The sequence below is a fragment of the Denticeps clupeoides genome, chromosome 6, assembly GCF_900700375.1.
Source record: "Denticeps clupeoides chromosome 6, fDenClu1.1, whole genome shotgun sequence".
In the NCBI taxonomy this organism is placed as follows: domain Eukaryota; kingdom Metazoa; phylum Chordata; class Actinopteri; order Clupeiformes; family Denticipitidae; genus Denticeps; species Denticeps clupeoides.
This window is the reverse complement of record NC_041712.1, coordinates 7600901-7616101: the sequence shown is the minus strand read 5'-3', so window position 1 is coordinate 7616101 and position 15201 is coordinate 7600901. Positions and strand designations below refer to the sequence as shown.

The 15201-nt window shown below is 45.0% G+C and overlaps 2 protein-coding genes across 4 annotated transcripts; both read right to left on the bottom strand.

Annotated features, from left to right (window-relative positions):
• Positions 1–1225: 1225 nt before the first annotated feature.
• On the bottom strand, positions 1226–6428 carry prrg3 (proline rich and Gla domain 3). 3 transcript variants are annotated; one of them, XM_028983517.1, is made up of 4 exons: positions 6346–6428; positions 5568–5610; positions 5116–5276; positions 1226–5012 (listed from the first exon to the last, which is right to left on the bottom strand). In XM_028983517.1, exons 2-4 carry the CDS (start codon positions 5575–5577, stop codon positions 4455–4457), a joined length of 729 nt encoding a protein of 242 aa, XP_028839350.1. In that variant the 5' UTR covers positions 5578–5610; positions 6346–6428; the 3' UTR covers positions 1226–4454. The 3 variants fall into 3 exon arrangements, with proteins under 3 accessions (XP_028839350.1, XP_028839348.1, XP_028839349.1); XM_028983515.1 differs by having other exon boundaries at positions 6328–6406; XM_028983516.1 differs by having other exon boundaries at positions 5568–6410.
• A 2451-nt stretch (positions 6429–8879) lies between these two features.
• Positions 8880–10940, bottom strand: ripply1 (ripply transcriptional repressor 1). Its single transcript, XM_028984480.1, has 4 exons — positions 10732–10940; positions 10507–10582; positions 9545–9612; positions 8880–9356 (listed from the first exon to the last, which is right to left on the bottom strand). The coding sequence occupies exons 1-4, from the start codon at positions 10812–10814 to the stop codon at positions 9137–9139; spliced, it is 447 nt and encodes a 148-aa protein (XP_028840313.1). The 5' UTR covers positions 10815–10940; the 3' UTR covers positions 8880–9136.
• Positions 10941–15201: the final 4261 nt, after the last annotated feature.

Here is a 15201-nt window from a genome sequence, read left to right as displayed (position 1 = left end):
ACTTGGACGTGTGTGATGGAGCATTGTCCTGCATGAAAATCATGTTTTTCTTGAAGGATGCAGACTTCTTCCTGTACCACTGCTTGAAGGTGTCTTCCAGAAACTGGCAGTAGGACTGGGAGTTGAGCTTGACTCCATCCTCAACCCGAAAAGGCCCCACAAGCTCATCTTTGATGATACCAGCCCAAACCAGTACTCCACCTCCACCTTGCTGGCGTCTGAGTCGGACTGGAGCTCTCTGCCCTTTACCAATCCAGCCACGGGCCCATCCATCTGGCCCATCAAGACTCACTCTCATTTCATCAGTCCATAAAACCATAGAAAAATCTGTCTTGAGATATTTCTTGGCCCAGTCTTGATGTTTCAGCTTGTGTGTCTTGTCCAGTGGTGGTCGTCTTTCAGCCTTTCTTACCTTGGCCATGTCTCTGAGTATTGCACACCTTGTGCTTTTGGGCACTCCAGTGATGTTGCAGCTCTGAAATATGGCCAAACTGGTGGCAAGTGGCATCTTGGCAGCTGCACGCTTGACTTTTCTCAGTTTATGGGCAGTTATTTTGCGCCTTGGTTTTTCCACACGCTTCTTGCGACCCTGTTGACTATTTTGAATGAAACGCTTGATTGTTCGATGATCACGCTTCAGAAGCTTTGCAATTTTAAGAGTGCTGCATCCCTCTGCAAAATATGTCACTATTTTTGACTTTTCTGAGCCTGTCAAGTCCTTCTTTTGACCCATTTTGCCAAAGGAAAGGAAGTTGCCTAATAATTATGCACACCTGATATAGGGTGTTGATGTCATTAGACCACACCCCTTCTCATTACAGAGATGCACATCACCTAATATGCTTAATTGGTAGTAGGCTTTCGAGCCTATACAGCTTGGAGTAAGACAACATGCATGAAGAGGATGATGTGGACAAAATACTCATTTGCCTAATAATTCTGCTCTCCCTGTATACATTGACCGCAGTCCTACGATTCTGCAAAACATTATAACATATCTACAACTAGCAATGTGTTCAAAAATGTCAGTTTGTTATGAAACATCCGCATGTTAATTTCCATGGAACCATCGCAAACTAAAGCAACGCTAACCATGCACCTCTATCTAGAGAAAATGCAACAGTTGTTTCATTTCATGTCCAAAGCTCCATCTACACAGGTTTGTTAAAAGATCTGTTCATTGGTTACTTCTGTCATGGGTTGGTTGTCAAAACACAACAGATTCTTAATGGATAAAACAATTTAATATAATTACAAAGGGAATTCATCAGTGCTTTCACAGACAAGATAGTTTTGGCACTTATAAAGATTTACTCAAGTGAAAGACAAGTGAGTGAAAGAAAATGCAAGATACTGCTGAGTGCACAAACTGGCAGGACAGTGCAGTAGATGCCATTTTGAAAGTAAAATTCTACCAACAGTATTATAACTTCAAAGAATTTGACCACAGAGACAAAGCTTGGTACTGACACTCTTGCACATAAACAGTTCATCTATTGAGTGTCTTTCGGATGTAACATAGTCTGCAGCAGCATACTGAAAAATCATTAAAAAAAACCTTCATAGGTTTAGTAGGCATAAATTTCATATTATATGATATGGAAGAAATAAAATATAAATTGCACACATTTTATATCCATACTGACACAACTTCATTTGCATTTTAATAAGTGGAGATCCCCAAGGATGACAACTTCAAGGCAATAATAACAGAACTTCTTCATCTGAAACACAATATCAACAAGTAATTTGAAAAGGAATTAAAAAGTGATGTATGGTCTTGTGTAATTAATACATTTGGCACAATAAGCAGTATTTGTACATTCAAAATAAATAAAAAATCTAAGGATGTATTAGCACTGTTTGTAGTTATGACATTTCACTCAGATATGAATTTATATTCTTCTGAGCACAGTACATTGGTGAATGTTGATAGAGACAGAGCGAGGAAAATGGTGGAAGACTAAACCTCAAAGGCAACCACCGAATAATTCTCTTTTTTTTTTCATCCACACTGGGCTGTAACGGTGTGTCTTTTTTTCTTTGGAAAAGCTTGTTGCAGTGGGAGCCCATTGTAAAGCAAAAAAAAAAAAGAAACAGATATGAATGTCAGGAACAACAACCTTGAACTAAATAATTCATGAACTTTCAGCGCATTTAAGTGATCACCTCTATTGACAGCAAAAAAGAAAATAACTAATCAGTTATGAACCAGTACACTCATGCATCAATAAATGATAAACTGGAAAGTACCATATATTTATATATATGCATACACACACATGGGTATTTAGGTTAAAAGAAACAGACCACACTGTTTCTTATGTTTGGGGAAAACAAAATTAAAATTCTTTATGCTCCTTAGTGTTAGGAAACTAAAAAACAAATACTTTATATTATGTTACATATGAATATCACATAAAAGATGCTGAATAAAAACAGAATTACAGAGAACAACAAATGGCCAAAATAAATAATGCCATGCAATTATACACAAACATGAGTCTTCAGTGAGTGTTTTGGCAGTTTATAAGACACAGGTCACAGGCCTATGTGACAGTGCGGCTGTCCAGGCCCATTACAGCCCAAAAACAAATTCTCAGGGCTTTGTACAGTAAAAAACAAAAAATATGCAGTGTCATACATTCAAGTATTTACAAATACACACACACACACACACACACACATATCTACCTGTACATGTGAAAATATTATTTTAGCACAGTGAGACATTGCACACGTTATTTCCTTTTGTTGGTCCTGTGGGCAGTGTTGCCAGATACATGACTGTTTCAGCCCCAAATCACCCAAACAATTCACACAAAAATGCCAAAACTATCTACCTAATGCAACACACTTAAATAAGAAATGTGTTTCGCCCAAAAGATCTAATTCAAATTTACCCAATCTGGCAACACTGCAGCACTGAGGGGAAGCAAAGAGTCAGTCGGTGTGCAGAACGATCGATGAGTTCTCAGGCATCAATATATCAAACCTCATGGCAACATGCTGCCAAGATCTCAAAGGACTGCGGCTCAGGGTCAAACACAAATTCAGCATGTTGGCTACTCCACAATCAAAGATGCAAAGGAAGGCGACACCTAAACACAAGGTCACCCTGAGGCCCCAGTTTCCACCCAATCCCCATGACTGAGATCACAGCTAATAGGAGATACCATCGTCATCATCATCACCCTCATAAATCCTACTGTAACTCTACGTTTGTTGGCAGTGTGAAGTAAAGTTGGTAATGCAGTGCGGCTGGCAACACCTGAGCTGAAACACTATTATAGGTTTTTTAATTCTGTTTGGCTGGTACACACACGCACATTTCAACTTCGGCTACAGTCAGACGGTTAAAACGCAGAAGAGACGGCGAGACAAGCAACAGTATAGCACCCGGTGAAAAACTAGTGCCTAACGCTCTGTACAAACGTAGTTGGTCATTATATAAAAAAAGAGAATCTGTAAACAGTCAAGATACGCAACAGGTACAGATATCTGCCCGAGGAGAAAGAAATATAGCGCGCTGGAATGTAGATTTCTATTGATTGTGCTCTGAGTTTGCGAGAATCTAGGATAACAGGCATATCCAGTTAAGAGATTTAAAGCAAGCATTTTTGCACCCAGGGGCCCTTAATAAAAAGCCCCCCCCCAATGATTGGTTTAACCCAGAACCCACTTTCAAAACTGCTACCCCAAGTCTGATTACCACTGATGTGCTCTTAAGTGTGTGTGTGTGTGTGTTGCATATTGGTCACATTACTAATTTTTGGGATTCTGATTTATCAGGGCAGCCAAAGTGCAAGGAAAAATGTAAGCAGTTACTAAGTAAAGGTATATCTTGTGAGCGTGGATTAGCTTGTTAGTATTTGAAACATTTATCTATAGATATCAACATTATCATAATAGGTATTTTTTCAGGACATTGAAATATCGCAAACATGTGATAACTGGCCAATACATAACAGAAGCCTTTTTCTCTGATCGACCTTCTCCTTTTTGTGGACTATGATTTTACAGACACGTTCGATCGCCTTTCTGTGCATTTTTTTTTTTTTTTTGGCAAAACCAACTCATCTACTTTTGGTGATCCCGTGCAGCGCTTCGCCCTGATGCCACATTCACGCGCCAGTTCCACCCGGCGGTCAGGACTTGGAAATTTGGTGCTGGTGGAGTCTTTATGTCTCGTTGTATCGTATGTATCGTTCCTTGTTAAGGCCCAGGTTGAAGCATTAGGACACGTGAGTGAAAACCGCCTTCAGGAAGGTGGGGGACAGGAGGTGGTGCAAAAAGATGGAAGGAAGGATGGAGGCATACCAGTCTGGCCTCCCACGGCAAATCAAAAAAAAAAATACAAGGTCACAAAATGCACGAGACCACGCCCTAAATTCATGACACAGACGGCAAGGAAGGATCAGAGGCGTGAAGTGGACCCACTTCTTCCTTTCAGCTTACTTCTCCTTTATTATCTCCTCGTACTTCGGTGGCGGGTCGCTGTAAGGGGCAGAGGTCTCGTCACTGCTGCTCTCCAGGTGACCCGTCACCTCCTCGTAGGACGGCGGCGGAGTGGCGCCCGACAGGCGCGAGGCAACCGAGGCGGAGGAGTCCTGCACGTACAGGGAGCGGCTGTTGGGCGGGTGGTGGTGGTGGTGCTCCTGGGGAGCGGCGGCGCCTCTTTCCACCCCACTAATCACCACGGTGGGCCGACTGAAGGACTCGGCCATGGGGGCAGAGTGGGCGTTGTCCGAGTGCGAGGGCGTGTCCCGGTGCACCAGGATGCGCGGGAGGCTGCGCGAGTTTCGGCTGCCCAGGTAGCGGTTCTGTGTGTAAGCGGGCCTCCGGCGCGTCGCTTTCTGTAGCTGGCAACGCCATATGAGGAAGAGCGCAATGATGATGAGGAGGGCCACGCCCAGGAGGGGGACCACCATGTAGACAGTGTCTGTGCGCTCAGAGCGCGTCTCTGCATTGCTGCTCACGGTGTAAACGTTGCGTTTCTTCCAGAACTGCATCTACAAAAAAAAAAAAAAAAAAAAAAACTAATTCTTCAACATACAAGAAAGTAAAAAAAAAAAAAAAAACAAGAACATCTACAACATCAAGGTATTAACTCACCGTGAGCTCCTTGTTCTCGAACACCTCGTTTGCCTCCTCGAAGCTGCAGCTCTCCTCCATGCACTCGCGCTCGATGTTGCCCGGGCGGAACTCCTCCAGGAAGCCATTGGCCCGCGGAAAGCGCTTCAGGAGAGAGTGTGCGTCTTTCCCATCCAGGAACGCTGGAGAGAAGACGCAAAATCACAGACTCAAACCTTGGATGTAGTTGCGTATGCGTTTAATACTACTTCGTGGGGGCTGTGATTATGAAACGCCACCGGGATCGAGATGAGACATCCCTCGCGTGCCCTGTCTGTATGTCCCACTTCCCTTTATTTGTGCCACATTTTAGAATTCATGCATGAGCACAAACACTCCCAACCGTTCAGAAGCTGAACAGCGTTGTGTCTCAGACACCAACATGAAACTGATATGTCACACCGGGAAACAAAGGAATGAATTTTATTACTCACCAGCAGCCATGCTGCCACCCTTCTACTCAAACTCGGATGTGACCTTTGGGGGGAAAAAGAGGGGGTGTCATTCCATCTGCGTTCTTTCTGTCGAATAATGGAACACCTAGGACTCCGATGTGGAGTTGAAACTGTCGCCTCTCCCACGTTTCACCGACCGTCGTCACGATACACTTTGATCAATTTCCGCCATAAATCTGATGCGGGGGGCGGTTCCCATGGAAACCGGGTTAAATTTCCCCGAAGGGAGATGCGCCGAGCTGCGTTGTAGGAGTAGCGGCACAATTACGCTCGCCAGGGCCTAAAATATAAATACCGAGCGGCACAAAAAGCTCCACACCTCAAAGATGTGAAGAAACTACGAGGACTGCGCGCTGAGCATAGCAAATCGCTGACTCGTGAAGCGGATGAGAAATACAAAAATAAATGTGGGTAAAATTGGGCTAATGCCCCCGTTTCTTTCTTCCAACAGATCACCCTAAATATTCTGTAATCGCAGTCAATTGAAAAACTATTGTTTTATATGCACTTTATAACTAATTAATTGACACCGCTTTAAATCAAGAAAATCGTTGCGTTTATGGCCGTTTTTATAGACACAAAGCAAATAAAATATTTATAAAGACTTGAGTTCGTGTTTCTGATTAAGGGGACCGTCGTCGTCGGAGAACAGGCTAGATTTTTACTACAGGTCCAGTTTTGGCCAACAGGTAGTATAAAGAATTAACTAGTTCCACGTTTAGAAATAAAAAATACATACCAAACAAGAAACCCCTACCTTCCTCCCTATTTCCACTGCCTTTCCATTTCATCCCTATTTTCAGCAGCGGAGCGCCCACATGAGTCACATACTGAGCTGACAGATATGTAGGTTAACCAATAGGAACAAACACCGCAACGTTTGCAGCCAATGGCGATGCAGAAGATTTTGTTAGATGCTTAAAACAACGCTTTTCATTCGCAATGTATGCTGGGTATCGTAGTTTTTTTTGTATACGTGAGTAGCGCTCTATCGTCTCGATTCGTAGCACGAAGGCATAAATGTGTCGGGGGGAGTAAATATTTCGGAGAACATTTTAATCGGGCCAAAATGCGTCCGATTAAAAATATTCAGAAATTACGCAAATAACGCAATGTTTTCACTGCTCATGCCACACCTTATACACACAGACTTCATTTCCCAGGGTGCTGTGCTTCGTTTCCTCGCGGCTTTGATTTCTGTCAAATGAGCCATTTCTGAGGGTCCCTGATTCTGCATCTCAGTTGGGCGCCCCCCAACGTTGTTTCTGTTAGTGACAGGAAATACAGTCCAGGAAAGGAAATGTGTATTTAAATATAGTAAATTAAGAAATTGAATTAAAGACATTGTTCATGTTGTATTTTTACGTTATGCAGCAGACGTTCTTCTCCAGAGCGACTTACAACCAGTAGTTAGAGGGACAGTTCCCCTGGAGACACTCAGGTTACAGTGTCATGCTCAGGGACACAATGGTAGTGTGTGGGGTTTGAACCTGATATTTTGTGGTCTCCTGGTCTCCTACACAACTACCAGCTACCATTTACATTTATATCATATGGCAGACGACCTTATCCAGAGTGACTTACTTAAGTGCTTTAAAATACAATGCAATAAGACAGTAAAGGGAACACTTAAACAACACAATGTAACTCCAAGTCAATTTAACTGTCCACTTAGGAAGTGGACACTGATTGACGATCAACGTCACATGCTGTTGTGCAAATTGAATACACAACAGGTGGAAATTATAGGCCATTAGCAAGATGTCCCGAATAAAGGCGTGGTTCTGCAGGAGGACCACTTCCAGAGCCTTACAAAATGACCTCCAGCAGGCCACAAATGTGTCTGTGCAAACAGTCAGAAACAGATGAGGGCCCGATGTCCAGAGGTGGGGGTTGTGCTTACAGCCCCCATGATTGTCAAATACGCCACTGGCGTCCTGTCCACTTCACAGATGAAATCAGCTTCACACTGAGCACATGTGACAGACTTGAGACACCGTGGAGAATGTTCTGCTGCCTGCAACATCCTCCAGCATGACCAGTTTGCCCATTAGTCTGTAATGGTGTGGGGTGACATTTCTTTGGGGGCCGCACAGCCCTCTTGGTGCTTGTCAGAGGTAGCCTGACTGCCATTAGGTACCGAGATGAGATCCTCAGACCCCTTGTGAGACCATATGCTGGTGCGGTTGGCCCTGAGTTCCTCCTAATGCAAGACAATACTAGACCTCATGTGGCTGGAGTGCGTCAGCAGTTCCTGCAAGGCGAAGGCATTGATGCTATGGACTGGCCCGCCCGTTCCCCAGACCTGAATCCAACTTAGCACATCAGGGACATCATGTCTCACTCCATCCACCAACGCCACATGGCACCAGACTGTCCAGGAGTTGGCGGATGCTTTAGTCCAGGTCTGGGAGGAGATCCCTCAGGAGACCATTCGCCACCTCATCAGGAGCATGTCCAGGCATTGTAGGGCCACACCCACTACTGAGCCTTGTTTTGACTGGTTTTAAGGACATTACATCAAAGTTAAATCAGCCTGTGGTGGGTTTTTCCACTTTAATTTTGAGTGTGACTCCAAATCCAGACCTCCATGGGTTGATAATTTTTGTGTGATTTTGTTGTCAGCACATTCAACTGTTTTTGAGCAGTGTATCATTCATCATTGAAACTCAGATCCCAGCTCTGCATGTGTGTGTGTGTGTGTGTGTGTGTACGTACACATAAACTGTACGTAACAGTTACCACTACTGGAATCTGATTGCACAGAGGAGCAATAAAATTGCTTCATGCTAGTAGAGTATCAAGTGCATCAGCAAATGTGAGTTTGACTACATCATCATTTCAAACTTTGTCAGTAATTATTTATTAATCTTCAATTTAAACCCATTTTATGTCTTTTTCATGGATAAACATTTCCAAATTGGCCCAATGTCTTGAACATTACATAGACAAATACACAAAGAGACTGTTGTAAAGCATATTCAGTCATTTAGGAGCGGATCAGTTCGTAAACAGTGCATTAGCCAGCGACGTGTAAAGAGGTCACCGCCTGTGGGGGTGTGACTGAGCCAGATCCCGAGTCTGACGGCATTCCGGCCAGGACATTCCCACTTACACCCTATCAGATCGCCCCTCGCGTGAAGTGAGAAGACAGAGAGCAGGTCCCCCAACATCAAAAGGATCAAAACAATGTGAGCAGAGTGAGAGAGAGCACAACAAAGCCCTTTTAAACAGAAAATAAAACCAGACAACAGGAAGTTTTTTTTTTTTTCATAATATATATTTAAATAACAGTGAACAATGTACAAAAGTAAAAAAAATAGATAAATACATATATTTAGATATATTTACATACATAAATTAAAATATAAATGTTATCTAAATGGACAGCACGTCCAAGTCCTGAGATGAATAGCAGACAAAGCAAACCATCCCAATGTGGGATTTGCTCGCTTCCAAGAGAACCTTTTCCTAGAGGGGAACTTCCATAAAACACGAGTGTTTCCACTCTCCAGATTCCACAGCCACCTTCTGAACGTCCGTGGTTGTCAGTTGTAGCTGGTGAAGCGAGGCGACGCCTTGACACACTGCTCGGACTGGCTGTCCGATTGCCGCATCTCGTCTTCCTCCGGCTCTTCCTCATCCTCCTCCTCCTCACTGTCGGACTCCTCGTAAAAGTTGATGGTTGCCTGGACGGGGAAGTTCCTGAGCAGCGCCTCGCCGTCGCTGTACAGATAGTCGAATGACTTTGACTTGGGCCAGAAGAGTCTGTTGGCGCAGAAGCAGAAGATATTGAGAAACTGGGTCAAAAAAACGCACGCGCACGACCGCCCAAGCGGCGGAAGTGGAATTTTGCGGTAGTGGGCATTCCCCGAGGCGCGAGTAAGAGCCGCCGTGCCCGTACGGAGCCCACAGACGCCAGAAGGCGACCAGCGGGGTGGGAGAGAGATACTGACCTGACGGGGTGCTGGAAAGACTGCGCCTTGCCGTCGGCCACGCCCGGCGCGGCGGGTCTGCTGTAGGGCTGTAAAGAGGAGAACAGGGGCGTGAGTCCACAGAGAAAGAAAGCCCTAATCCGCCCCGAGGCGTCTCTAGCGCAACTTCCTGCCAAATGTTTAGCAGGAGCCGAGATGGTGCCAAGCGCGGCGGCTGCGGCAGGAGCACCTGGGAGGCAGGATGTTGGCTTAAAAAGCCGTGACAGCCGAGGAGGCGTCGGGCCGGCCGTATCCTGTGGGAAACTGGCCGGGCTGCTGGCGGCGGGGGAGGAAGAGGTGTCCGTTTTGGCTAGTTTCTGGGGAACGCTCACTCGGAGAGCCCGCTCCCCTCCCCTCCCCTCCCCGCTTCTTACACCTCGGTGCCCGGCCCGGTGGAGGCGGCGCCATATGGCCCGCGGGCAGCCCGAGTGGCTCGGTGTCGGGCCAGCGGCCCGGCGGTCACACCTTCTGGTGCGACGCGCCGCTCACTAATGCTCACCACATGCCCGTCTGTCCCCCTGGCCAGGGCTTTCACCCTCATGCTGGTTTACCAAAATGCTCCGAACCCCTTTACTGTACACCCCATATCTCTGTCCCCCTCGCCAGGGCTTTCACCCTCACGCTGGTTTACCGAAATGCTCCGAACCCCTTTACTGAACACCCCATATCTCTGTCCCCCTCGCCAGGGCTTTCACCCTCACGCTGGTTTACCGAAATGCTCCGAACCCCTTTACTGTACACCCCGTATCTCTGTCCCCCTGGCCAGGGCTTTCACCCTCATGCTGGTTTACCGAAATGCTCCGAACCCCTTTACTGAACACCCCGTATCTCTGTCCCCCTCGCCAGGGCTTTCACCCTCACGCTGGTTTACCGAAATGCTCCGAACCCCTTTACTGAACACCCCGTATCTGCATCATCTTAAGAGAAAAAAATGGGGATCTTACACAAGCCAGTCTGCTCCTCCTGCATGCGGCGCGGGGGTCGCTGCTGCGCAGCCAGGGTCTCCACAGGACGGCCGGGCTGCGGAAAGGGAGGCACACGCGGTTAGATGAACGTCTTTTCTGAACGACGACGCGATGACGTCACTCCGCATGGTTAATATCACGCGTAATAATTATCCGCGAATATTGTCCACAGGTGCCGGCTGCAGGTAACGCGTCGGTTCTTACCTCTGCGGTGCCGCCCAGGCGGACAGCGGACGGGGAGCCGCGGCGTAGGACGCGGGCTTCGCGGCCAGACAGACGGAGTTCATGTTTATTCCCGGTTCCTCGGAGAACGAGAGAGAGAGAACGCAGCTAGCGCGGCGGCGGCGATCCTCACAATGGAGCTCCGGAGCGCACCGCGGTTTATAAAGCCCCCCCGGCCGCAGGAGGGGGCGGGCGGGCAGGGCGCGTAAACACGCCGCGGCGGGGCCGGCCGAGACCGCGGGCAATTTGGTGCGGAGAGTCGCCCAGTTGTCCAAACACGGGGACGCAGCGTGGGGGCGAGAGATCTGGTACCGCGAGGTGGCTGAGAAAACAGAGAGGAGGAAAGTTCCGCACCATCTGCGCCAAAAGGCCGCGGGGGGCAAAACAGACCGGGCGGGCGGGCGGGAGCCGGGCGGACAGTAATTGGGTTAGTGGGTGTCGCGCGTTTCGTAATATTAAAATCTCGTTATCGAACAATTTGCGATCGAACACTCTTGCTTGTTTCCAAAATAAAATAAAACAAGAAAAAAATGCGCAGTTAGAGACTGATGTTGTGTCTGCAACAGATCGATTCGATTCTGCGGCGAGTTTTGTATGCCAGTCCCTCCGGCACATATTAATAAATTATTCATTTCTGGCCACACCCGAATCGTTCTGTATAGAACTTAAAATGAATTTCAGTTCATAAAAAAAATCTGTCCATCGTCATACGCGGTTTTAATTAAACTACATGACATTGGATGTATATGGACTTTGTCGAGGAAATCACAGGACCCGGATGTGAAAATGTGTTAAATTGTGTTTTTTTTTTTCACTATTAAGAGGATAATTCTAAAAAAAAGTTAGACGAACACTTCGCTGTAGTAGGTACGTCACAACTCAATAACCTTTAAATACAACATAATACGCTTTAAATAAAGGTTCTCGGCGTTAAAATGCTGCACGCGTCTCCGCCTCGTCAGGTGAGAGAAATGGCACCAACAGCCCATTAATGATCCTCTAATGGGCTCTAACTCGACCCATTTGGGGGGGAAAAGGCCGCAAACTGACCAACAAACTGCCCCCCGGTCCGAGCAGCGAGCCGGCAAACGGCGGCCTTATCTAAAGCGAATTAGCACGCAGGAGAAAACACGAGCATCTGTGTTGGTGTTCGGTACGACCTGTTCGCTGCGTGACGCTCACAATCACGACGCACTTTTATTTTAGCAGCAGCTCAGCGATGAAATAATCATTAAATATCAAAACCAGGTTCCATCAATCTTAGTGAACTCCGATAAAACAGCCCCTCTTGCAGGCTGGTTAAATATAAATGCACTTTTCCTTTTGAATTGGTTCTTAACTTGGGTTTGCTGGTAGAGTTATATGTGTTTATACATACATGCATACATAAATACACACACACACACACACACATATTTTATATATAATTTAGCTGTTGATTTTAAATACCTCATTTAAATGCATGGGTACCCTACCAGCAACCCATGTTAACCCAAGCTATGTATTAAAAAAAAAAAAAAAAAAAAAAAAATATATATATATATATATATATATATGATATTTTCACCATCTTGCCCGGTGCTCTTGTGTCTAGACTAATAAAGAACAGGGTTAGAAAGGGGAGACCCGCTTCATTTGCTTGTCTGTGGTCTGAGCTCTGCCTTCTGGTGCCACATTTGCTCAGTGACGGATTTCCACTGCTGTCCTCGTCCCCCCCGCAGTGAGGAATGTCACTAAAAAACGGCCCGCCGACCCCGCTCTCTGTTTTTCTTTCGATGAGGTCAATAAAACAGTAAAGTTGCTGGCTTTGAGCTAAGCTAATGCATTTTGCCCTTTAATCTTGATATTTTACAGGTTGACAAACGTTCTAAAACTTCCAAGAATGAATGCTGGTGCGGGATTTCTTTCTTTCTGACTAGTTTATTACACTTCCACAATTCGCTTTCAGTAGACCTCAGACTGACCTGCTTCATCTTTGGTTAAATTAGATTTGATCAGCCTGAATAGGTTAAGAGGTTCTTAAATTAGAGTGTCAGACTACAGCGACACTACAGGCGGATGGGACCCTCAGTTGATCACTAACAATTAATTATTGTAATTAAAACAATCCCAGGGCAGACAGCACTTCCTTATTAACGTTAATTCGTCCTTGGTATTATAAAGTGGGAAACTAATACAAAGCTGAATATGCAAACGGTTGAAAATAATAATGCTGTGCAGATCCCACCAACAAAACCTGTACTGCGTAGAGAGGCTGGTGGCAAATCCGCTTACCACCACTCCTCGGTCTGCCTCACACCTTTGACCTCATGTGGGGAGGTTTAGGGAAGCATCCAACCCCCCCACACCACAGTCGACACAAACCCCCCAAAACTGTAGGGTTCTGGGCAAATTAGTCTTCTATTCTGAGTGGCTCTCGTTCTTCCCCAGAACTTTTCATGACCTCGTGGAAACAAAAGGGGAACCCCCTTAAAAATGTGAGCAACACTGTTACACACAAAAAAGACAATTTTAAAAAGCTTATGATGAACTTGGAACGGGGTCTCTGCTCATTCTGTCTTTGTTGGAAATAATATACAGTGTCTTCCATCCAAAGACGGAAAGATCAAAAAGGGTTTTAAATATTCCTTTGGGAAACAGGCTCGGGTCATCTTAGTTTTTTTAATATTTCATGTTGCTCATCATGCCATGTAAACTAATAGAGTCTCCTGTTAGCTCTTTTTGTTATAGGCATTCCAAAAATCATTTTGGAAGCAAAATTAACTGTCAAAGTAGCGAGAAAATGTCACCCATTCTAATTTCTAGTGAATTTTTTTTTAAACAAATCTAGTCAAATTGGATCTTTAAAAAAGATATAGCAATCTCCTTTATATCATTTAAACGTTGTCTGACTTTATGCATGTTTCTTCACTATGTATTGGAATAGGTGGTCACGTGATAGGGAAGTTAGCCTCTGTGTCACCTTATGTTTGCACACCAACCCCAAGTCATTACAGTCTCATTAGTTTAATTAGTTTTTCTCTAAATACATTTATTTAAACTAAATCAGCATGAGATGAAGGTACCTTTGCCAAAAGGTGAATTTACTTATAATAATAGGTCCGCTATTATTCTAACTATTATTATGTGAGATTTTTTAACATTAATACGAGTTCTACTGTTCTGCAGTGGCTAGAAATGGCGATTTTGGAAAGCGGCTTCAGATATATTATTAGGGGACCACAAACTAAAATGCCATGTAGAAAAAAACCCTGAAAACTAAAACAAAAACAAACATACATACATATACATATGTATATGTATATACATATACACACACATAGGAGCACATTGCATGCCAGATCTTCAGAGAGGTGGGTGAGCATATGCTCTCTGAAGATCTGGCATGCAATGTGCTCCTCTGAATCGTGGGATTGAAGGGTCTCTCTGGTGTCAGTGTGTCACTGACTGTCTGCCAATTACAAGATCAAAGTCGCACAGAAATAGCTGTTGTGGGAACAGTGTAGAATTGCATTTGCCCGCCACCCTGTAATGAACTGTAATGAATTTAGTCTCATTCATTCTAGGGAAGGCATGTACATGTCCGCTAAATAATCATTTCAAAGCAATTCTGATATTTTCTATTCAACGAAGAGAGCAAGAAAAACTGTTTTTTTTTTGTGTGTGTGTGTGTGTGTGTGTGTGTGTGTGTGTGTGTGTGTAATGGAAACGTGGAAGCATCAGTAGGGTGATCTAGATGATGGTCACATGAGACATACTTGTCTAGACTCTTCTCTGTCTTGGCCTCTAGGTGGTGGAACGAACTTGTAACTCTTATAATCTGATTTATGTAAGAAAAGCAATAACCGAGTGAAATAAAATGATTATATTCATGGTTTTGAGTCCTTTTGAACTGATTACTTCATTGAAGGTAACATGAAAGCACGTTGTAAGTCGCTCTGGATAAGGGCATCTGCCAAATGCCATAAATGTAAAATGTAAATGTACAATGCTGTCTGCAAGTTGTGGTAAGGCAATGTGTTACTAATGGGGATGTGTGGGAGTCAATGGTGAAATTAGTAGGTGACGGTGTGGGAATGCAGCCAAATGAGCTGCAAACAGAGAGCAAGACTGGATCAAAATACTTGGCATCAGACGTACTGCCGCCTGGAGCGTGTTGAGTGGGCAAAATGTTCTGCTTCAGCTGTAGACATTAAACGTTTACCCTAAAAGGCCTAGAAAGATTATGTGGCTGTGGAGGTAGATGAATTTTACTGTTAACCTAATACGCTCTCAGAGGTGCAATGGTGGGTGCGATTCCCACACCTTTCCAAATGAGAGCGGAGGTGTGGGGATACACACCACAGAAACACGCAGGACCGTTCCCACAAGAGCGCGTCTGCCATGCTAACCTGCACACACATACACACACCCACACACACATGCTGAACTTCTCCTGAACCACCATAAGGA